Source organism: Passer domesticus, chromosome 7 (assembly GCF_036417665.1).
Source record: "Passer domesticus isolate bPasDom1 chromosome 7, bPasDom1.hap1, whole genome shotgun sequence".
NCBI classification, from domain to species: Eukaryota; Metazoa; Chordata; class Aves; order Passeriformes; family Passeridae; genus Passer; species Passer domesticus.
In genome coordinates this window covers 19025144-19048624 of record NC_087480.1, presented here as the reverse complement: position 1 = coordinate 19048624, position 23481 = coordinate 19025144, and the positions used below count along the sequence as shown (strand labels likewise).

At 53.8% G+C, this 23481-nt stretch overlaps 1 protein-coding gene across 8 annotated transcripts; it reads left to right on the top strand.

Annotated features, from left to right (window-relative positions):
• The first annotated feature begins 1 nt into the window (after position 1).
• OCRL (OCRL inositol polyphosphate-5-phosphatase) lies at positions 2-22085 on the top strand. 8 transcript variants are annotated; one of them, XM_064427350.1, is made up of 24 exons: positions 194-378; positions 469-548; positions 988-1067; positions 1916-1954; positions 2393-2500; positions 2573-2656; positions 2967-3087; positions 3176-3337; positions 4204-4305; positions 4731-4845; positions 6634-6750; positions 6886-7076; positions 8407-8518; positions 9950-10059; positions 10990-11125; positions 12351-12461; positions 12760-12925; positions 13123-13358; positions 16720-16743; positions 18900-19019; positions 19263-19347; positions 19783-19910; positions 20480-20591; positions 20669-22085. In XM_064427350.1, exons 1-24 carry the CDS (start codon positions 346-348, stop codon positions 20809-20811), a joined length of 2715 nt encoding a protein of 904 aa, XP_064283420.1. In that variant the 5' UTR covers positions 194-345; the 3' UTR covers positions 20812-22085. The 8 variants fall into 8 exon arrangements, with proteins under 8 accessions (XP_064283418.1, XP_064283421.1, XP_064283416.1 ...); XM_064427349.1 differs by having other exon boundaries at positions 2390-2500; XM_064427348.1 differs by lacking the exons at positions 194-378; positions 469-548 and adding an exon at positions 2-135.
• Positions 22086-23481: the final 1396 nt, after the last annotated feature.

Genomic DNA, 23481 nt, shown 5'->3' with positions numbered 1-23481 from the left:
GGGCGGGAGCAAAGGGATGGGTGGAGCGGAGCGCTGCCCGCACCTCCTCCCGGCACGCCTCCTCCCGGTTTGGAGCAATACCGGGTCAGCGCCGGTCCCGGCCGGTGCTTTTCCTGCCGCGCGGTGGGAAACGAGGTGCGGGACATCCAGGGGGAACCCGGCAGATCCACAAGTCCCCCCGCCCCCGGTGCGCTCCCAGTTCCTGCCGCGCAATCGGTGCACGTCACGGGCACGGGCGGTGGGGGCCTCCCGCCAGCAGAGGGCGCGGCGGCGGCGGCGGGCGCCGCTCTGCTCCGCGCCCGTGCCCGTGCCCAGCGCGGAGTCGCCGGGAGACCGAGCGCTGCCATGGAGGCGCGCGCCGCGGGCTGCGGCCTGCTCGTATCCACCGCGCGCGGGGGCCGGGCGGGCGGGGGGCGGCGGTGGGGCGGGGCAGGCCGGTGACCGGAGGTTTTCTTAACTGCGGCGCAGAGCGTTGCCGGCGCGGAGGTGCGGGCCGGGCGGCGGGAGCCGTGCGTGCTCGGCCTGGAGCGGCGGGCCGGCCGCTACGGGTGAGTGCGAGCGCGGCGGGGCCCGGCTCGCCTCGGTTGGTGCCGCCGCGGCGGGACTGGGGCAGGACGCGCCGTGCCCGGGCACCGCTCGGTTCTTCGCCGAGCTGCCACAGCCGTCGTGACTGTCGGGATCACGGCGGGCTCCCCTCACCCTGCGGGCCGGGACCCGCGGGACCGGCGCTCCGGAGGTGCCTTCTCGGCTCCCCGATGCTCCTCCGGCAACCAGAGCCGCTGCCACTCCGGTGCTGGACCTGCCCCGTGGCAGGGAGGGTTCAGTAGCTCTTACTTCTCCGCCGGGGTATCCACGGTCTCACCTTCGTTGCCTTTTTCCTCCTGCCCCAGAAGCTTAGTGATAAAAATCAAACACTGTCTCTGTACACACAGCTCCCGTTTGTGTGCGTTGCGGCTGGGTTTTTACAAGCCTTCCCTCTGTCTGCAGGGTCGTTATTCGCTCCCAGGAGAAAGAAAACTCTGATCCGGATTATATTCCCATCAATAGCCGTTTTAAATGTGTGCAAGGTACTGACTGCTGGGGGGAAGGCTGAGAATCTCCTGCTGTTCATCCACAAACCTTAAATTTAATGGTGTTTCCTGACCTGTCTCCTGAGCCACAGCAGATTTAATCTTTTCCCTGTGAAACGGCAAGTCCCATTTGATGGCATCCCCTTGTTCCTCATCCAAACAGGTTGTCATTCCATGTCAACATGCACTTGTGAGGAGCTTGGCTGGCTCCAGTGTGCGGTGGGCTTGGCATCACACAGAGCCAACACGTACAGAACCTGGTTGCAGAGTCTGGCATTTGGTGTCTGTCTCTCAGACTTCTCTGCCATGCCAAGAGTTGGGAGCTGTTGCCTTTTCCTGCGTGTTTGCATCTAAACTTCCTAAGGTCTAGCAAGCTCTCAGCATCCCACCTGTTGGATGAGGAAGGGCTTTAGGCCTTGTCTTGGAAGAACTTAAATAGCAACAATTGGTCCTGGGGCGAGTCCTTGTGAGGAGTAAAAGTCCTTTTTTTCTGAATTTGCTCCTTCCCTTGTGTGAAGTTCAGGGATGTTCTGCCCCTGGTCTTGCTCTGTAGAGAAGCCCTGAAGTTCCTTGTCAAGTTCGTCTTTCCCAAACTAGCTGCACTGATGGGGAAAAACCGTGCAAGTGTGTGAGAACTGTGTGGTGGGAATCTCCCTGGGACACCTGTTGGGAGGTGACTGTCCAGGCTCTTTCTGCCAGAACCGTTAGGAATGTACAGATGTAAATTAGAGCTCTTTGTTTCTGTCAGGACTCTCATGGCTGTAGCAGGCAGTGTAATTATAGAAGTCCTCAATTACTGCAGCATCCAGCATCAGCTCTACTGATCCTGGCTTTCTCTTTTCTAGAGGCAGAAGAAACTCTGCTGATTGATATAGCTACAAACAGTAAGTTTCATAAGGGCAGTGGTGTAGCTAAAGATCCTGTCAGGGAACAGCCACTGCTGCTTGTTTCGCCTTCCAGTCTTCCCCCCAGGCTCTGTGTTTGTCCTCTGCTCAAACAGGGATGGTTTTCCCTCTGACATTGTCATCTGGCTCTGTCAGACACTCAGTTGTCATGATAGATGAGGTTTGAAATGCAAATGGTCAAAATGTCTGCAATTTTTCTTCCTGCTTTTAGAGCTTTTCTCTGCAAAACTGCAGTGGGGAGGATTCCTAAAGCCAGGAGAATGTGCTGGGGATACCCCAAGCAGGGTGGGGGGACCTCAGAAGCGCAGGGAGGGTAACTTAGGTGCAGGTTTCCATCACAAACAACACCCAGAAGCTGGGTGGGAAGCCTGGGGACTGAGCCAGCCTGGGCTGACTCAGTGAGTGTGTTTGAAGCAGGCTGCAAGGTCAGGATTCAGGGTGACGAGGCACCGGAGCGGCTCTTCGAGATCCCTGACGAGGAGCGCTGCTTGGGATTCCTGTCAGAAGTGCAGAGCATACAGGAAGGTGAGCAGAATTGCTCCTGTGCGTGTGAAATCCTCTGCCAGCAGTTTCTGACAGGGATGGGTTATTTTCCAGCGCACCTGAAATCATCTCTTCCTGAACCTAAGGACTCAGCCATTTGGCATCAGGTGGAGAAGAGCCTCACAGGTCTATCTCCAGGTACAGTTGGCATTGCTCTGGGGCCTGTGCAGTGCTGGGCTGCCCGGGGTAGGAGCTGGGTCTGGCTGTGCTTCGTTGTCTGTTAATTCCTTCCTGAGTGCTATTTTCACCCTTGGTTTGTGCATGTTAAGCTCCTTCCTGCCTTGCCTTGTGGTTAGTGCCCCTTTCTCCCATTTCCAGAGTCACACAGTTGATGTATTCCTACTGTCTTTTGGTTTTTTGCTTTCTGTGGAGTTACATTTTTTTCCTTCTTGATCTGAGCTGTTTCAGATTGTTTCTCAGGGTGTTTTTCTTGGATTGTTCACTACAGGAGCTCTGGGATTTGAGGATGACTTCAACACCCTGAGCCTAGAAGAGAAAAGGAACATGCAGAACCATCAGACAGGATCTCGACGGGAGCCCCCACCTCCTCCTGTCCCTCAGAATAAGCAGTAAGTAACGTAAGGGATCTGTTCCCTTTTTTACTTTTCTTCCTAGACAGCAGAACTAGTTCTAGTGCTGCTCTTGCTTCCTTCCTAGATTTCACCGAGAGAGAGAAGGCACATCCAGAGACCAGCCCAAGGTGACCAACACAATGCGCAAGATGTTTTTGCCCAGCACACAGTCGGGGCAGAGAGAGGGGCTCATCAAGCATGTGCTGGCCAAGAGGGAGAAAGCCTACATCAACCTCCACAACTTCAGGTGAGACCTGGGAGAGAAGGACAGAGCTGTGGGATCTCTCCTTTGGGCTTGGATGTCACCCAGGATTGGACCCTGGCAGCTGGTGATGGGTTGCAGCTCAGGTGGCCAGTGAGGATGGTACACCCAAAAGTCTCTTGCCCATGGGGCAGCTGCTCCTTTTGTCTTCTCTCTGTGTATGTCACATCTCGTGAGCTGGAGCAGGTGGGCGGAAAGAGTGAAGACAGATGTCCCACCATAGTGTTATGGTGTTGCCCCTCGTGACATGATGTTAAAAGAGCCAGATGTTTGCTGGTGGAATGCCTTACTCCAAAAGGAGTGTCACTGGGAGTGAGCCAAGCCTGGGAGAATTTTTGAGGAATGGTTGAGGGAGCAGGGAAGCCTCAGCCTTGAGAAGAGGAGGCTCAGGGGGACCTTCTCCCACCTCCCTGACAGGAGGGGGCAGCCAGGGGGGTCGGGCTCTGCTCCCAGGGAGCAAAGGAGAATATGAGAGGAGATGGCCTTAAACTGCAGCAGGAAGGTTCAGGTTGGACACCAGGAGGAATTTCTTCATGGAAAAGGTGGTCAGGCATTGGAAAGGGCTGCTCAGGGAGGTGGTGGAGTCCCCATCCCTGGAGATGTGCAAGGAGTGCCTGGACACAGCACTGAGTGTTCTGGGCTGGGTGACAAGGTGGGGATTGGGCACAGTGTGGACTCGATGATCCTGGAGGTCTTTTCCAACTTCAGTGATTCTGTGACTTCCAGTTCCCCCACGGCAGTCATTGCCCCATGCAGGGTCAGCTCACAGTGCATGCTTCCAGCCAGAACACTGCTGTGCTGCTGTGGTTTTTATTGTGTTTCCTAACAGCTCGGCTGCTTTTGTGTTGTAGGTTCTTTGTGGGAACTTGGAATGTGAATGGACAGTCTCCTGACAGCTTCTTGACCCCGTGGCTGGTATATGACATGGAGCCTCCGGACTTCTACTGCATTGGGTGAGCAGCTGGAGGGGATCCAGGAGGGCTGGGTTGGGTTTGGGTTCCTGTCATGCTCTCAGAGGCTGCACAGAGCTGAGCTGTGTCACACAGGGGCCGTTTGAGGGCAGAAGGCCGTCAGACGAGGCAGAGGACCAGGTTGAACAAAGCTAGCATGACATAATAGATTTTCCTGGAGGTATCTGCTTGTTGTCCTCTGCCTAAAGTGGTGTTTCTCAGGGAAAGGATTGCTGGGGGCTTGGGGTAGGATCTCAAAGGCATGGGGGAATTCTATGCTTTCTCTCTATGTGGAAATTCTACTGCTTTACTTAGCATGTGGCTAAAAGGAGCTGTTCCTCCAAGGGCTGTTGCTGGAGGTTTCACATTCCCGTAGCAAGAGGGGGATGTGCAGGAAGGCTGGAGGTGCTAAGCTCTTGGGTTTCCAGGTTCCAGGAGCTGGACCTCAGCACGGAGGCTTTTTTCTACCTTGATTCTACAAAGGAACAGGAGTGGCTGTCTGCTGTGGAGAGGTCCCTGCACCCTAAGGCCAAATACAAGAAAGTGAGTTCTGCTCAGTGGCATGGGGGCTTGTCATGGAGCTGGCATGATGGGAAGGAAAAAGGAAAAGGGCTTCCATTTTCCTTCCTGTCCAAGGAGCAAGGCTTGGAGAAACCAAGGGTGATACTGGGCATGTGCATGCCTGGGCATGTGTCAAGTTAAATCTGGAGAGTCTGCTTCTGCACCACAGTTGTAGGAAATATTGTGCTTTGAAGTAGAAATGCATAAAGGTGGGGACCACAGTACCTTTATCATATAGGAGGTAGGTGTAAGAGAAGCAGCAGGTTCAAATTCTCTACCTATATTCCCTTCTCATCCTGTACTATAGAAGCCAGGTGTGTCCTGAGCTGGTAAATTAAACAAATAGCTTTTCTCTGAAGGTATGGGATGATTTATGAAGTGAAATCTTCCAGATGCTGCTGCCTTGAGTCAGAATTGTTTCAGCTGTGGCAGCAGGACTTCGTTCTGGCTGGTTTAAAGCAAGACATTGGTTTTATCTCTGCTGTGACAAACCATTCTGCTGCAGGGACCAGTCCTGAATACATGAATGGGTTTCCCTTTCTTCCTTAACCTGTGTGTTTGCTGTCACACCCCATACTGCTGTTTCCGAGCAGGTGTTACAGGAAATGAAACAGGGAATGGAGTCTTTTGCTGAAGTGAGACCTATCAAGGGAGGTAGGAGTCAGGGCCTGAACTGCAGAGAAGCTCTTACTCCCTCTCCCTTTGCTGTGCTTTAGTTTTGGGAGAATTTCTCCCACCTTAGTGAACGGGAGAGTGCAGGATATGGCTGGGGCAGTGCAGGAGGTGGAAGTAGCTGAAGCTGTAGGTAAGGCTTGTGCTCGCTTGCAAATTCTGCTCCTGCAAAGCAGACCGGGTGCTGGGCCCTTGCAGCCAAATTCTCTGCTCTCAGCTTCTTTCCTCACTCCATAGACTTAATCCCAACACACGTGAATGTTTCTGTGCGAAACAGAGGCGAGCATGCAGACTGTGCTCACACAGGTGAGGCCTTGTCACTGTTTCAGAATGGTGATGTCACTGTTTCAGAGGGGTGATACCACTCTTTTGGAGGTGCAGGAAGGTCACAAACTGGGCGGTGTTGGCTTAGCACACCTGAAAGATCAGCAGAGATCCCCACTGGTACAGGGCACATGAGCACGGTGTTAGCCTCTGTGGGCTGAGCTCTGTGGGAGCAGATAACTGCTCAGATCCAGAGAGGCCCTTGGCTTTAGGGAACAAGTATTTCTGGATAATGAGTCAGTCTGTGTAGCTCAGAGATGCCTTTTGCTACCCCGTGCATCAGGCACATCTGCCTTAGGGAAATAGGAGCATCGCTGTCCATTCCCCTCTGCGCTGGAGTCTGCAGGAAGCCAGGGTGGGCTCTGACTCCCACTGCATCTGCAGCCTCAGGACAGCCCCAGCTCTGGGCCTGGCTGGAGCACTCAGGGGCTTCTCTGCTTCTGCTGGTTAGAGCACAGCAAGGGCTGAGACCTGAGTGACAAACTCGCTGGGCATTTATTCTGTTTCTCTTTGCCCACCCTGTTGTAGGGAGGGACCAGAGTAGGGAATGCAGTGGGCTCAGCACTGCTGACAGCTCCTTGGGGGTGACAGATGGACCCTAAGAACCATGCTGTTCAGGACAAGAGACCCTTTGGGTTCTGTTGTTGCAATTACGGATTGAGTTGAGAACATGAGGAACAGGGAGAGCCAGAGCAGCAGAGCATCAGGCAGAGCAGATCAGAACTGCATTCCCACTGCCTCTCTGGGAATTCAGGATCCTGTTTATTTTTGCAGGTGCAAATGGTCCGCCTGGTTGGGATGATGTTGCTCATATTTGCTAAGAAAGATCATCTGAGCAATATCAGAGAGATTGTGACAGAGTCTGTGGGCACAGGAGTCATGGGAAAGATGGTGAGTCACCAAGGCCAGCTTGTTGCTTCCCTGTATCCATGCAAGAAGTGGCACAGTCTGTTTTGGTTCACCTGTGCCATCCCAGTCCCCTCACCTGCCACCCACCCCAACCCCACTGGTCCCTCCTGTCCCTAGGGCAACAAGGGTGGTGTGGCCATCAGGTTCATGTTCCACAACACCACGTTCTGTATCGTCAACTCCCACCTGGCTGCCCACGTGGAGGACTTTGAGCGTCGAAACCAGGACTACAAGGACATCTGTGCCCGGATGAGCTTCCTGATCCCCAGCTCAGACTGCCTGTCCGAGCTCAACATCATGAAGCACGAGTGAGTTGTACCCTTTGGCAGTGGGTACAAGTCAAAACTGCAGCAACAGGAGGTTTCATGCAGATAAGTTTTCTGGCTTAATAAAGTAATTTGAAATCCCAAGTGCTGTGGTGTGCTGCAGTTCCTGCAGACAAACTGGTCACCTCCTTGTTGCATTGCCTTATGCACCTGTGCCCAGTGTCCCTCTCCTTGCATTGCTGTATAACTTGCTTTTCAGCAGGCCTAAACAGAATACAAATGGTTGGTACTTCTGTAATTAATACTTAAACCATTTAAAAACTAAAAATGTAGAGTGGATTAGTACAGAAAAAAACCTTCAAATATTTGATTATCCTTGATAATCCACTAATGGAAATGTTTGGCTATAAACAGGAAGAGCTTTGGTACTAGCAAGGGGTTTAAATTTTAATCTTTAAATGAAACCTTTATAGAGTAAAGAGTGAGTCCCATGAGTGCTTCTTTAGCTGCTGATAGCAAGAAGACTGTCAGCCTGCTTGGAAGCCTGGAGAGGAGCAGGGTGTGAGCGTGTGCTGGTGAGGTGTGGCTGATGGCAGGGATGGGAAACAATGTCCAAAAGGTTGTAACCTCCAGGAACCTAAATTTGCTCCTGCTAATTGTGTGGCAGAGGGGTCTTGGCTCACTGGGTGGTGCAGCAGTGGCCTGCTCTGGTTGAAGGAAAGGCAGTGAAAAACCAACAGGTAAAAGCAGGGTGTACATGAGGGATAACCCTGCAGATACAAATGCCTCACATGTCCTGCTGGCTAACAGGCTGGCTCTGCTTAATGAGCTCCACCATGGCCCTCTTCTTAACATGAGAAGAGCCTCAATACCAGCTGGATTTTTTGTGAACACTGGTCTTGCTTCTTTAGATAGTCAGTGCTGTTCCCTGGCTTATTTTTCAGGCTGAGACAAACACATTATGTTCTACTAAACCAAGTTTTCAATCTTTGGGGAATTCCAAAGGAAATTGACTTAGTGCTGTAGGATCTGCTGTCACTAGAAATTTCTGCTGTTGGACTCAGTCTTTAATGTATCCATTTTGTCTTCCACGTGTGTCAGCTTTAATGTGGTTTTAAAAGGGGAGCTGTTAACTGCTGATCTGCTCCCAAAATTCTTTCTGTGAGGGTGGTGAGGCCCAGGCACAGGATGCCCGGAGAAGCTGTGCCTGCCCCATTCCTGGAGTTCTTACAGGCCAGGTTGGACAGGGCTTGGAGCAACCTGGGATAGTGGAAGGTGTCCCTGCCCATGGCAGGGGACTGGAGCAAGATGAGGTTTAAGATCATTTCCAAACCAGACCATTCCATGATTGTATGTGTACCTTTGTTTGCAGTGTTGTTATCTGGCTGGGAGACCTGAACTACAGGCTGTGTCTGCTGGATGCCAGTGAAGTGAAGAATCTCATCAGCAAGAACGAACTTCAGAAACTGCTGACTTATGACCAGGTCAGTGAACTCACTCACATTCGCCCCATCCCTGGGAGGTCATCTTGGTTTGGGACGTGCCTCTGCTAGGGAGGAGCTGGCAGATATGAAACTGGGGAAGGGGCTGGAGCACAAATCTGATGAGGAGCAGCTAGGGAAGCTCAGCCTGGAGAAAAGAAGGCTCAGGGGGACCTTCTTGATCTCTACAATTCCCTGAGAGGACAGTGCAGCCAGGTCAGGGCTGGTCTCTTCTCACAGGTAACAACTGGCAGGACAAGAGGAAATGGCTTCAAGTTGTGCCAGGAGAGGTTTGGGTTGGATATTAGGGAAAAATTTTTAATGGAAAATGCTGTCCAGCCATGGCACAGACTGCCCAGGGCAGTGATGTCCCCATTCCTGGAGGGACTTAACAGACATGTAGAGGTCGCACGTGGGGACATAGATTAGCTGGGGCCTTGAGAGTGCTGGAGGAACAGTTGAAGTCAATGGTTTTGGAGGGCTTTTCCAACCTACATAATTCCATGGCACGCTGCAATAAGGGTCTGGACACATTCATAGACACTGGACCCTGACAGAGCTCTGAGTGTGCTGGTTGCAACATCCCCCTAAACAAAACCAGATTGTCCATACTGGGGTAACTCAGGCAGTCACTGTGTAAGTGTGTCTGTGTCTCAGTGCAGGAATTCTCTCTTAAATACAAACTACAAGCTGAACACAGGCATTCGTAACAGCAACAAAAGCTGCTGTGATCTGTGTTGTGATAGAGGTATTGATTTGGAGTCCAAATCTGCTCAGCCAGTTTGACCTGAATTCTGTGCTGTGGCCTTCCCTGCTCGGCACTTCCCTGCAGCACACGGAAGGTGGTTGGCAGGTGCCTTTCAGGGAAGGGTTGTACCAGGAAACATGAACAGCAGTGGTGCAATATCACCTCTGGCAGTTTAACAGTAAATTTGGTTGGTTGTCCTCTGTAGCTCATTTTTGCTGTACTACAGAGCTTTGTTCAGGAAACAGCTGTAGCTTAGGTCTTAGTGAGGAAAACATCCAGGGGGTTTTTCAGAAGAGGAAAGGAGCAAAGGAGGGTGGTGTCAGGTTGTCAGGCAAGTGCAATCTTGGAGGCTCTTGCTAAAATGATTGGTGGGGAACAATTAATGATGACAATCTTAAGCCATTAATATTTTCCTTAACTTGTGCTTGATGCTGCCTGCATGGTCTGGTGAGCAGTACCATTCCCATTTGTACTTGGTCTGTTTGGAAAACTTTCCACTTGTGTGTTAAAGGTGTGAGGTCTGAGAGGCAGTTTGGGGGTGTCTGTGAATCCCACAGTATGGCCACAGGCCACGGTTGCTCTGCCTGTAGATCTGCTCTCTAACACTGTTGTGGCAAGGGAGGGTTTCTTGGGTTTGGTTTGTTGGTTTTTTTTTTCCTTTTTAAAACTTTCTTTTTCTGCTTTAGCTGAATATTCAGCGCACTCAGAAGAAAGCATTCGCAGATTTCATGGAAGGAGATATTAAATTCATCCCCACGTATAAATATGATTCTAAAACAGATCGCTGGGACTCCAGGTACATTGCTGCAACTGGGTGTATTTACCTATGACATGAAACACATTTTCTCACAAAATTTGATTTCCTACTTCTTAGAAGTGTGCATAGCTGTCAGTGTTATGTTTGGCCTTCCTTTCTTTCCTGCTTTCTGCAATAAGCAGCCCCTGTGTACGTTGACCAGGCACATCCCTTAAACCTCTGTAGCTGCTGATCCCACTGGATGAAGGCAGGTGAAGTGTGAGCTCAGGTGACCCTGCACTAGGGGCTTTTTCTATTACCAGGGACAGGCAAACAGTATAAAAAAGGAATTGAAGAGCTAAGAAAACAGGCTGTCTGAGTCACCCTGTCCCCTGACTTGCACACCCACAGGGTGGCTGCACTGTGATAGCAGCTGTGGTTCCTGCTTGGTGCCTCCCACAGACATGGCTGCATCTTTTGCAGGGGCTGCTCCAAAGGGAGAAACTCCCAAGAAGAACTTTCAAACCATGTAGTGATTGAACTTGACTTGCCATGTTTATGAATCATCACGTTAGTTCATCTGAAAAAGGATAACCCAGGATTCAGGCTTCACAACACAATAGTAACCACTGAGTAGACTTTCCATAATGGAAACAATAAGCGATGGGTTGGATTGTGGGCAGAAGGGTCTGGCAGCACAAGAAAGTCATGCAGCTTGGGTCACAGCACACATGGGTTCAGGCTGTGGAAATGGGCTTGACTGAGGGTTGTTTCCTGGTGCTGGAAAGGATGGGAGTTTTATCTGCTGTATTGGGAAAGGGGGAGAGAGCAGCAAAAAACCCAGAATTCAGGTTGGGGTACGTGATAGGAGATCATCCCATCACTGCTGTGATGATGTGGGTGGAGGGAACTGCCTTGTTGCGAAGAGGAACAGCTTGGATGGCTTGATAGGATTGTTGGATTCCCCTGGTAACCTGTTTTTCTTTGTAGTGGGAAGTGTCGTGTGCCAGCGTGGTGTGATAGGATCCTTTGGAGAGGAGGGAACGTCAGTCAGCTCCGGTACTGCAGTCACATGGACCTCAAGACCAGTGACCACAAGCCTGTCAGCGCCCTGTTCTGCATCGGGGTAGGTTTCTGTGTTTGTTGGGGCAGGATCCCAGCACTGCCAGGCATTCCAGGCATTCCTGTGGGAGGCGGTGACAGAGTCAGGGCATCTCTGCTAAGGCTGTTGCAAGAGGACACATGAACCCAACTGAGGTGTGCCTGCTGTGGGGGTGCTGCATCTGGCAGCACTGGAATAGGTGAGTCCTGCTGTTCCCTCCTCCACACAGAGACAGCAGCAGCCTGGACCTGGCTGTACCTGTGCTGCGTCAGATGTGTCATCTGGTTCACACCTGGATGTCTTCAGTGGAGAGTGACAGCAAATTCAGTTTTTTTGGTGCAGCAAATGGGGACACTCTGTGTCCATTTTTGCTACCTCCTGCTCCCTGGGTGGCTCAGGTCACAGAATAGGTCAGGTTGGAAGGGACTGCAGTGGGTTGTTGGGTCCCATCTCCCTGCTCCAGCAGGGCCATCCCAGAGCACATGGCAGAGGATTGTGTCCAGGCAGTTTTGGACTCTTTCCACTGAGGGAGATTTCACAGTCTCTCTGGTAAATCCATTTCAGTGCTCTGTCACCCACACAGTGAAGAAGTTCTTCCTCATGTTCAGGTGAAACTCTTGGGGTCAGTTCCTGCCCATGCCTCTTGTGCCATTGCTGTGCTCCACAGAGCAGAGCCTGGACCGTGCTCTGAGCCCTCCCTGCAGGCAGGAAAAGACAGAGCCCTCTCAGCTGTGCCTCCTCTTGAGGGTGAACAGCCGCAGGCTCCCTCAGCCTTTCCCTGTAAGGGAGATGCTCCAGGTGCTTCAGCATCTGTGTAGTTTTTGCTGGCCCCACTCCAGAGGCTCCATGTCTCTCCTGTACTGGGGAGCCCAGAACCAGACACGCCACTTCATATGTGCCTCACCTGCATGGAATGGAATAGGCTGAGACTATTTAAAGAAGTCTTTCTCCTTTCCCTCTGGAGAATCATGAGAAGTGCTGCAGCATGCCAGTGCTGTCTCACAGAGGTTGCCTCCAGTGATCTCCCAGTTGTGTGGCCAGACAGACCCTGGTAACACCTGCAGGGGTGAAATCTGCATGAAGTTGCAGACACAGCTTGGGACTGCACACATGTGTGAACTCTCTCAGCCTTGCAGCTACAGAAGCAAGTGCTTAGAGGAATAATTCACTTCTGCAGTTCACTCATGATCAAGAGAGTTTCTGTGAAAGGCAGTCAGAAGTTTCATTGAGTGTTTTTTGTCTCCCACAGGTGAAGGTTGTGGATGAGCAGAAATATCGGAAGCTGTTTGAAGACATTGTTCGTATAATGGACAGGATGGAGAATGACTTTCTTCCTTCACTGGAGCTGAGCAGGAGAGAGGTGAGGATGAAACTGGGATCACTGTCACTGCCCAAACACAGCAGCCTTCAAAGTGCCAGAACTTCCTTCAAAGACTTTGTTTCCATGAACTGGATTATAGAAAATTGAACTGTATCTTATGATCAGGAATTGGGTTAGCAAGGACATGTTGTCTTGGCTCCTTGGCAGGACTTCTGTGAGGAATTCTGCATTAGGTGGGCTCCTCTCAGCCTCAGGAGGCCACTGCAGAGTCTGTGGGGGGCTGGCTATGGGCCATATCCTGGCTATTAATATCACTTGATTTCTTTTTGCTCTGCAGTTTGAGTTTGAGAACGTGAAATTCCGTCAGCTGCAGAAACAGAAGTTCCAGATTACCAATAATGGGCAGGTCACCTGTCACTTCTCCTTCATCCCAAAGCTCAATGACAGACACTACTGCAAGCCATGGCTTCGGGCTGAGCCTTGTGAAGGTTACCTGGAGCCAGGTGAGTGTAGTGCTGTAGACCCTGCCAACCCATCTCCATTCAGTCCTTCCTGTCTTTCCTGTGTCCCAGCTTCCTTGCCATCAGTCTTCTCTGTTTGTCTTTTCTGTCGTGGCCTTTGTCCCTGCCACTGTATGTTTGTCCCCATCACCCTTTTTGGAGAGTGTCTGTGTGTTCTTGAGCACTCCAGTGTGTTGCAGATGAGGGCACGGAGATCTCCCTGGACGTGTACGTCAGCAAGGACTCAGTCACCCTCCTGAACTCTGGTGAGGATAAAATTGAGGATATTCTTGTCCTGCACCTGGACCGAGGGAAGGACTATTTCCTGACCATCAGTGGGACCTACCTGCCCAGCTGCTTTGGCACCTCACTTGAGGCTTTGTGCCGGATGAAGCGACCCATCCGAGAAGTTCCAGTCACCAAGCTCATAGACCTGGTGAGTTCTGATGCAGCTCTTCTAACCCGGAGAAGCCTGATTCCCTTCTGATTGCCCCCAAAAGCAGGAGCAGTACCTGCAGGTCGGGTTGTCTGTGCTGGCTCTGAGATGAGTGACTTCACAGAGTCACTCTTTTCTTCTTCCTGTCTACCAGAGCCGATGGCTTTGACAGCCTGTGCTTTATGCCTTTTTTCTGAGTGGGCTCTAAATATTGTTTGATGGGATGAAAAAGTGATCCCAGCACCTCATGTTGGTGTTACTGGTGCTGGCAGGCTCAGCTGGGTGGCACTGCGGTGTCATAAGAGATGTGATTAGGGTCCTCTCATCCAAGGTATATGGGCTTCTTCTGGTATGATGAGTGCCTCAGGGGCCTTTTCCTTCTGTATACATTCCCACTGATCAGAAGAAGGAGCAAGCAGAAGCAGGAGGAGCAAAGGAAAGTGTGTGGTATGGGGTGCTGAAGGACACAGCTCAGCACATGAGCAATGTTGCAGCCTCTCTGGCCATTTCCTCCCACACCAACCACAGTGAGAGATAATGCCTTGGGTGAGAGATAGCTCATCAGGGAGAGGTCTCTCTGGTGCAGCAAACTGTTCCTCTCCCCAGCCTATGCCAGCCCCCAGCATCAATTTTCCTCCTCCCACAGCTCACTGTATGCGTTAGAGAGGGTGCAGTGGTGCCCTAGTCAACTCTTGTTTTTTGAGTACTCTCAGCTGTTTCTGGGGCTGTCCCATTTTGGGGCTGTAATTCTGATTTCCAGGCTGGTTTCATTCATCTCTCCTTTCTGCCTTTCCTCACCATGTTCCAGTGAGGTGCAGCAGCTCCTGTGTCCCCGTTCTTGTTCAGCCAGGAGAGTCCTTTCTTTCTGTCCACCTGAAAGCTCAGCCCCATTCTTTGAGTCTCTCTGCCATGTGATACCTTTCCTCTCCTATCTCACAGTCTCAGCCTTACATGAGGGGTTTTTTGTCCAGTAGGCTGCTGCTTTTCCACCTTTGTAGATTTGCCAGCCTCCACTCCCATTGTTTCCACATTTTCTCATCCCTTCAGGAGTTGTCCAGTGCCTTTCCTTGCCTCTTCCAGTTCCCATCTTTTATTGTAGGTGTCTACCTACACAAGTCCAATATACAGAGAAGTCCATTTTATATGAGAATTTTGACTTTTTAACACACTAATCAGGCTAGGCAGGATGCAGGTAGCAAGATACATTGTTTGCCTCCTCAGGTCAAGCAACTGAACCAGGCTTCAGGCTCCTCAGATTTCTGAGGATTTGGTTATAGTCAGTCTTGTTCTAGGAGTCAGGAACATTTCACTGGCCTTGGTTGCTTTTCCATCTGCACTTTTCAGCTCAGCACCAGCTTCTTGGTTGATAGAGTGGAATTAGGGCCCAGACTCTTGGCTCTACCCTCACAGACATGCACTGTTAGATTCCATTGAGTCCATTGAGGCGGCTTCTCCTTCCGTCTATAGATTTCCTTCTCCTGTTACTCAGTGAAACATCCAGAAATAAAGCAGTCAAAACAGTCAGCCAGGAGCACCTCCTCCAGTGTCTGCAACAGGGACACAGTTCTCCGTATGGACATGGGGGATATTTTAAGTTTTTTGGTTCTGATTTTACCTGTGAGCTGAGAAATCCTTGGAATCAGACCAAGCTGAGCACTTAACTGCCTGAGTCAGTGGTGCTGGTGCTGCCTGCCCTGCAAGCTGGAGCACTGGGGTGCAGTTCCCTGAGTTTTGGTGCTACTTAGGCTGTGTGAGGCTGGCAGTGTCTGTGCATTAAGAACCTTCTGCACTTGCATGGCTTCATCCTTCACTGCATCCAACTATTCCTCAGCCTGGCTAGACTTTGTCTGTCATTTTCAGTGGAGGGAGGTCTGGAGATCCAGTCACTGAGGGGCTGAGGTAAGTGGGATTTTGTCTGGGAATGGCTCTCCTGGTTCTCCCAGGAGGCAGACAGTGACTTGGCTGCTGTCACTTGAGCACTTCTCTTTTGGGGTTTCAGTATTAGTGTCTCATCCTGTTTTTTCTTGGGATACTACTTTGGGTTTTAAAAAAACCTCTTGAAGAACCCCTGTCAGGAGCAGGTGAGTCTTGTGGAGCAAATCATGCTGAAGGCTCAACATTAGGGAGAAATTGTTCCCTGTGAGGGTGGGAAAGCCCTGGCACTGTTTGCCCAGAGCTGCCCAATCCCTGGAAGTGTCCAAGGCCAGGTTGGAAGGGGCTTGGAACAACCTGGGATAGTGGAAGATGTCCCTGCCCATGACAGGAGAGTGGAATGAGATGAGCTTTGAGGTCCCTCCCAACCCAAGCCACTCCGTGATTCTGTGGAGAGGTGAGCAGCCAGGCTCAGGTTGTGGGGTGAGGTGGAGATGACTCACCCATTACAAAATGTGCAGGTGGCTGTTTGCCCTCCCAAACCTGTGACTGTGTCCCTCCCCCTGTGCCTCAGGAGAGAAACCCGTGCCAGCTCCTGTTAGAAGCAAGCTGTTCTCGGGAAGAGGACAGTCTGTTGTGGCTCTGTTAGAACTCAGGGAGGCTCCAGAGGAAGCAGGCACTGCAGAGGCCACAGAAGACCCTGAGATGCTCGTTCCTCCTGGTGTCCCTGTGCCATGGGAGCTGCAGCTGCTCCCAGCTCAGTGTGGGAATGTGCTGAGGCTCTTCCTACCCTGAAAGGTCGATCTGCAAGACTCAGCATGGACGAGTTGCTTCGGTTTCCTCCTGCAGACCCATGAGCAGTGTCCAGCCGGCCCTGGCTGTACAGGGATGGCTGTTTGGGGATGCTGAGGGCTTGGCTGTGCTGCCGGAGGGCTTGGCACACTCCTCTCCATGCTATGCTAATGCTCTTAGGCTGCAGCAGCAGCAGCCGGGTTTGAGCACAAACCATCGTTTCCCTGATCATACCGAAAGCTGCTTAGGAGCTCTGTGAGCTCCACAGCTGCCACACACTCAGAAACACAGATTTAGCCCAGGGAAGATTTTATCTCTGGCCTGGTCACAAGGGAAGATGGCTGAATAACATAGGGACAGTGATTCTGACCAGGGAACTTCTTCCTGGTGGACACTTCTCACCTGCCCATGGCCTGGCTGTTGGCCAGTGAACAGTGCTGTCTAAGCCCCTTGGAGGGCTTTCCAGAAATCCTGACTAGACTGTGCATCATATGAGCAGGATTGCTGTTAATTGGCAGGCAAATCTCTCACCACAGGTTTAACTTTGACTCTGTCAGCAAAATGTGTGAAGGACCTGGTGTTCAGTGGGTTCTTGTAATGCAAATTAGGCTTCTGCTTAATCACAAGAGTTAATCCAAGAGTGCTTTCTCCCTCTTAACCATACCTTTTCCTCTCCTCTCTTTCCTGCTGCTCTCAGGAAGAAGACAGCTTCTTAGAAAAGGTAACACAAGCAATTGCTGCGTGGCAGTCTGCTTCTCAGTGGTGTGTTTGTAAAGAATGAGAGCTTTTCCCTTGTTTTCTGTGGCAGAGGGAAGGGGAGGGGAGCACAGAGTTGAGACAGCTGTCAGCAAAGCTTCTTAGCACAGCTGTGGGCTGGATGAGAGCATGGAGAAGCACCCAGAGCCAAGTCCACCTTCAATGTTAAAGCTCACCAAATTTGCTTTGGGGGGAAAAAAATTACTCTCCTGATCCTGACAGCAGTGCTGGATATTCCCAAAAAAGATTGGCAGCCTTTGACATACCTCTGACCATAAGGACGGGTTCACCACAGCATCCTCTCCTCCCGTGAGAAGAGGGCTGGAGTAGGAAACTTAGGTCTTTTGCTCCTTCCATCTGGTTGTGTCCCTGTGGAGGCCGAGGGAGGTGGATGTTTCTGTGCCTCCTCAAGCAGTGGAGCTGGGGCTGCTGGCTCTGATGGCCGCGATGCCCGAGCGGGATCGCTGCTTCCCTTGGCACCCGTGCTCAGTGCTGGAGCCAAGCAAGGAAAACTTCCTTGGGAGAGCAGGTGGGAGATGCTGTGGGTGTTCATACTGTCCTTGCGCTGGCTCTGACATTTGTAACTTGTTCAAGCTGGTTCTGCACCAGCTTCCCAGTCTGAGGGAATTGTTCCTCTCTGGGCTGTCAGCACAGTGGCAGAGTACAGCAGGAGAGGGAAGGAATGTTCCTTCTCCAAGAGGGGATCGAGCTTGGGTGTCTAACCACATGAATCTCACAGACTCCCTCCTGGCAGAGGAGAAGGGAGGAATTTTGATGTTTGGGAGCATCTTCCCGTGGGAAGGACGTGGCATAGCTCCCTTCCTCACACGCAGCAGGAGAGGGCGCTCGGGGCCTGGCCGATGCGCACCCGCCTCCGCCCCCTGCTCCTGCTCCTCCTTCTCGTCTGCCTCGAGGCACCTCGGCCCTTCTCCTCTTCTCTGAATACCTGGGATCTCCTGGATGGGGATCTCCACAGCTCCCCCAGTCATGCTAAGGGCTCCTCCAATGCTTGGCTCCAGTGATGCCCTGGCACGGGGGGTTTCTGTAGAAGAGCCTCAGCCCGTGAAGAGTGTCCACAGCCCTGGGAGAGGGTCTGCAGCTCTCCCTCTTTCCCTCTTAGAGGAATTCTGTAATGCTCTTGCCTGACAGGCTGCTTCCTGACCTTGCATGTGGCTGAGCGAGGCAGCCATGCAGCCATGACTTCTCATCTACTGGCGGGGTGCTGTGCAGGGCAGAGCTGTGCTGTGTGGCAAGTGGGGCTACTGCCCATGCCACCAGGGCTCGTGTCAGCTTGGTGTCTTGGGCATAGCAGGGAAGCTGCCCCTGGCTGCTGTCAAGGGCTGTGTGTGCTGCAGGGACAGCCATGGCAGTTGTTGCCTCAGCTGGAGTGAGGTGCTTTCTGTGTGGCTTGTGGACTCCTCTGCTGGTGGCGGGGTTGTGTTCCTGCTTGTGCTGGTTCCTGGGTGCTTTGGGGATGCTGGGCATGGCTTCCTCCTTGGAGGTCACAGGAATGTGAGTGATCGTGAAGTGAGAGTAAAATCAAGTCAAGACCATGGATCCGGTTAAAGCTTGGTGTGATTGAGACATCTGAGCCATGGAGTTTGTCAGCTGCTCCACAGGAGTAAGCAGGAATTGTGACAGTGGTGGCCTGTACTCAGTGAGAGCTCTCCTTGGGAAAATCAAGGAAGAAACTTCAGGAATCAGGACAGTTGCAGAGCCCTGGGAGCAGCCCCGAGTCAGGGAAGGTGTGGGGTCAGTGGGGACGGGGCTGGGCTCCCCAGTGGGGCAGCTCCCGCAGCACAAGGACTTGCTGGGTCCCAGCCTCTGTTGGCTGCAGGGTGGGAGCTGGGATGGGGCCAGGGCACCGTGTGCAGCCAGAGCCACCTCCTGGGGGTCTGAGGGAGCTGGGGCTGTTGGAGAGAGCAGGCAGGTTGTTCCATGGGGCAGCAGAAGGGAGAGGAGCCAGCACCTGTGGGGCAATGGCTGGTGCTGTGGAAGTGAGTCAGGGCTAGAGCACCTCGGGGTCCTGCTTCCCCTGCCCCAGCTTTCCCTACCAGGGACTAAGGGCCTGAGGCAGAAGGAACTGAGGTTTCCCTGAGCCCTTGTGTGCTTTCTCCCCAGGAGAAATCCATCCTGCAGATGGGCTCCCTGGACAGTGAGGAAGCAAGAGAGGCGCCGCTGCAGGTGCCAAAGGAGATCTGGCTCTTGGTGGACCACCTATTCAAGCATGCCCTCCACCAGGTGAGAGGGAGGGTGTGGGAGGGGGCCTCTGCCATGCTGGAGCTCTCCTGGTGACCTGGGTCCTCACACGCACCTGGAAATCAGCTCCAGTTTGGTGTTTACAGGGCAAGGCTTTTGCCTGTGCTCAAGGCACTGGCTGGGTCTCCCAGGGTTCACCATTCACTGGGAGTCACCATGAGTCACCATGTGCCTCAGCCTTTGTGGGGAAGGTGACTTATTCCATCCCTGTGCTGTTTTTGACAGGAGGACCTGTTCCAGACTCCAGGCATGCAGGAAGAGCTGGAGCAGATCATTGACTGCCTGGACACCAGCATTCCCGAGACAATCCGTATCCTTCCGTGATGGATCTCAGCTCTGCTAGGAGAGTTCACTCTTGGGAGAGCTTGTCTGTCACCTTTACCTGGCAGGGTTCCTGGCAGGGATGGGCTTCCCTTGGTCCCCCCACAACCTCTCTCAAAGTTCAGTCTGTGCTGGCCAAAGCAGCCAGGGGCTCTGGAAGCTTCTGCAGGGCTGTGCCAAGTGCAGGAGCTGGGATACTGAAGAGCATGGTCTGGAGAAGAGGCTAGTGGAGCAGGGGGCTTCTGTGCAGCCAGAGGGTGGGAAATGCAGTGCAGGGTTTTTCATGAATGGGGGACAGTGGAGGAGAAAGAGGAGGAGGAGAAGTTAGACCGGCAGGGATCTTGTGTGACCTCCTGCAAGATGAGCATCTGGGGAGGGAGGGGATCTCTCTGCTCAGCATGACCCTTGATTCCCAGCACTCCAGCGGGCAGTAATCACTCTGTGGCTGAAGCTCTCCTCATCTTCCTGGAGGCTCTTCCAGAGCCTGTGATCTGCTATGAGCTGTACCAGCGGTGTCTGGAGGGGTCCCACAGCAGCCGGCTGTGCCGACAGGTGAGGGGCTGCTGCCGGCTCAGGGCAGCTCCTGCTGCTGTGGGCTGTGCCATGCCTCTGGGCCTGCCTGGCCCTGCTCCCTGCCTGGGGGCTGGCAGTGGCTCTGGGAGAGTGGGCAGCTCTTCCAGAAAGACCCCAAGTGAGGCATGTCTCACCCTGAGCACATGGAGAACAGGGAGGGGCCAAACTACCCCTGGTCCTAGAGAGAGCTTGAGCACCTGCTCAGAGCTACAATTCCTGTCCTTTGTGGAGAGCTGTGCGTGGTGGCTCTTAACAGCTGGTGGGGCATCAGGCCAGATCAAGCATGTCCCTGAGGAGAGGGGGAAGTTTTGGGGCAGTGGGAGCTGGGATCTGGCTGGAAACAAGCAGGAAGCTGCCACAGGGCACTGGGGACTTTCTCCTGGTGACACAGCTTTCCTTGAAGCAGTGTCACCAGGAGCCACAGCCCACAAGTGCCATCAGTACTGGGCTGCAGCTGTGGGTAAGTTGCTGTGGAACCCAGAGTGCCACCCATGCCGAGGCTGCAGCAGTGGGAGGTGGGAGAGCTTCCTGACACCATTTCCTTGCAGGTGATCTTTCAGCTGCCGAGCTGCCACCGCAACGTGTTCCGGTACCTAATGTCCTTCCTGCGGGAGCTGCTCAGGTACTCGGAGGACAACAACGTCAGTGCCACCATGATCAGTGAGTGTTGTTCCTCTGCAGCCCTCGCTCCATCCCAGCCTCTTCCTGTACCTCCCAAGGTCTTTGCTCCCTACCAGTGACTGATTTTACCTGCCTCCACAGCTGCCCTGTTCTCCAGCCTCCTCCTGCGCCCGCCGCCCAACCTGATGGCCAGGCAGACCCAGCAGGACCGCCAGCGTGCCATCAACTTCCTCTACAGCTTCCTGCTCACCGGGGATGAAGAATGACTCCTGCCATGTGCCAGAGCCGGGCCCGCGCTCCAGCTGGGCCTCTGACAGCTCCGAGGGGTAAAGGCTCGAAGCTCTCCAAGTGCCGTGTTTACAGTGGGAAGGGACGGTTCCCCTCCTTGCCACGCCGTACCCCCACGCTGCAGAGGACCTGCACGCTCATTGCACTGCCATCCACCTCTGGAGCCTCCGGCTTCCCTGTGGGAGCCAGGTGGATCTGTCAATACCCGAGCACTGTGCCAGCACCCATCGTCCCATGGCAGTATCACCAGTTCCCAGGTCACGCTTCTCTCTGTGTCACCCCTATCTCCTAAGAGCTGCTGTAGAGAAGGGTGGGGATGGCTGGTGCTCTTGGAGGCCGTGGCACACTGCGTCCCTCCAGTGCCAGGTACATGTGCTGGTGTGTACACCACCCCAGACTGCTGTGGGACATGTGCCACCCTCTGCCACACAACCATGCCATCACTGTGCTATGGACTGTGCTGACCCAGGAAGGTTGTTTGGACATTCGGCCTCTCCCCTTCAGCATGGCCTTTCCCCTCTCCCCTCCCTCCCAAGACACGGGGTCTCGGCAGACAAGTCTGTCCCTGCACCCCCCACTCTGCCCTCATTTTCCTGTCCCTTCCCTGCCCCAGCTTCCCCCGAGGACACAGGATGGTGGGTGGCTTGCAGTGACCAGGGTCAGGCAGAGCCATGAGCTGCCCTCTGCTCCTCCTGGGCTGTGGTGTGTGTTTTGAGCAGGATGGGACCACTGTCCCTCTAGCCCAGCCTACAGTGTGGGGGTAGGACAGGCTGGGTCACCAGGTGCCACTAGATGGAGTCAATTGTCTCCTTCCTGGGGTGCTAGCAGAGGGTACAGGTTTTGGGGGAGTGAAAGGAGCCACAAATGCTCCTCCGAGAACAGAGGAGCAGCTGCGGGGGCTGTGTGAGGGAGCTGCAGTGTGAGAGACACACAGCTGGCTGAGGGGACAGCCCTGGGGCTGGTGGCTGAGGGTGCAAGAGTGGCCTGTCCCACTGAAACACTAAGGCCTGTGGGGCCACATGGCCTCAGGTGAGGGAGGCCAAATCCAAGGGGAAGGGGTTGTGGTGACAGAGCCCCCACCAGTGCCTGGGCTTAGCCCAGAGTGTCGTGTGGCCCTGTGGTCCCCATGCACTGGCTGAGCTGCTGCAGGCTCCCCTCCCTTCTGCCTTTTTCTTACCCTTGAAATTTTTAAATTACATAATTTATTGGGAAACTATTCGTTCCAAATAAACTTCTGTTGTGCAAGGCCTGGGGGCTGTGCAGGGCACACCTGCCCTCCCTCATGCAGTTCTGCACGGTCGTGGAGCTCCAGGCTCGCTCCTGGGGCAGCTGAGGGCTGGGCTCTCCCCCAGGCCACTCCAGGAGCATGCTGGGCACAGCTGGGGACAGTGGCAGAGGGTCCCATGCCACTGGTTCCTGCTGGTTGAGCTCCTGGGTGCACCCTTGATGTGCTGGCACTGCAGCCCAGTGCCCATCCCACAGTGGGTGGTGGCATGTGCCACACCGGGATGGAGATGGCACTGGCTCTGGCCAGGTGCAGCAGGGCACTGGTGCCTGCGTGCAGCACACGCCTGCGGCAGCCCAGAGCAGTGATGCCTGTGGTGCCCAAGGCCCTGCTGGGCCAGCAAGGGGAGCAGTGGAGGAGAAAGCCTGCACGTCCTGCCGCAGGAAATGGCGGCTGGTGTCATCTCCATCTGCTTCCTGCCGGCTCCTTGGGAGCAGAGCTGTGCCTGGGCAGCTGCTCCCGTGCTGTCACGGAGGTGACCGCTGCTAGGTGCCGGCATTGTTCCCGCGGCCACCACATTCCTGCCACTGCCGGCGGAAATGCCGGAGCAAGAGGGGAGCTCTGATGCTCCCTGGGGATGGGACAAAGCCTGGGCCTGCCCATCCTCCTCCTTGGAAGGGCGCAGGGCTCCTTGCGGGGGACCCTGGAGGCTGTTGGGGTGCAGCTCTGGGCGTCTCATTCATGCATCAGCCCCCCTTGAAAATGGGCACTGAGGGATGCTGGTGGTACCCAGGTGGTGGTGCTGGGGGAGCTAGCTGACGGTGTCCCACAGTCACACTGAACATCCCTTGCCAGTCCTAGGTGGGCAGTGAGCTCTCCCTGTCACCCCACAGCCAAAGGTCTCCAAAGACTGCAGAGCTCCACATCTGCTCAGCCCTCTCCCTGTGCCGCTGGCATCCCTCTTTCTGTGCTCAGTGAGCTGGGACCTGGCAGACCCCATCCTTGCCCTGCCAGGACAGATCCTGCTTGCACAGCAAGTGGGACAGGACTGCCCCGTGCCTCTCTGTCCATGTCCCCAGCACTGCCCTGTCCCTGCTGCTCACTCTGCCCCACTTCATGTTGCAGTACAAGAGCTCTGGCACTGCTGTGGCACACGAGGTACAGGGAGCATGGCCGAGCTCAGCAGCTCCCACCTGCCAGTGGGCAGCCAGCCAGGCCAGGAAGAGCCAGAGATTCCTTAGGTCTCCCGGCCCAGAAGCCTTTTCCTCCTTCCAGGCTGGCCACAGCCCAGCCAGGAGGTCCTCCCTGGCCTCCTCCTTTCAGGCTGGTGCAGGAGGGCTGGGGTCAGGGCTCAGCTGTGCAGCCCCTGGCTGCGGCCCAAGCACTTGGGGCTGGGCGATGCCTGGAGCACGTGGG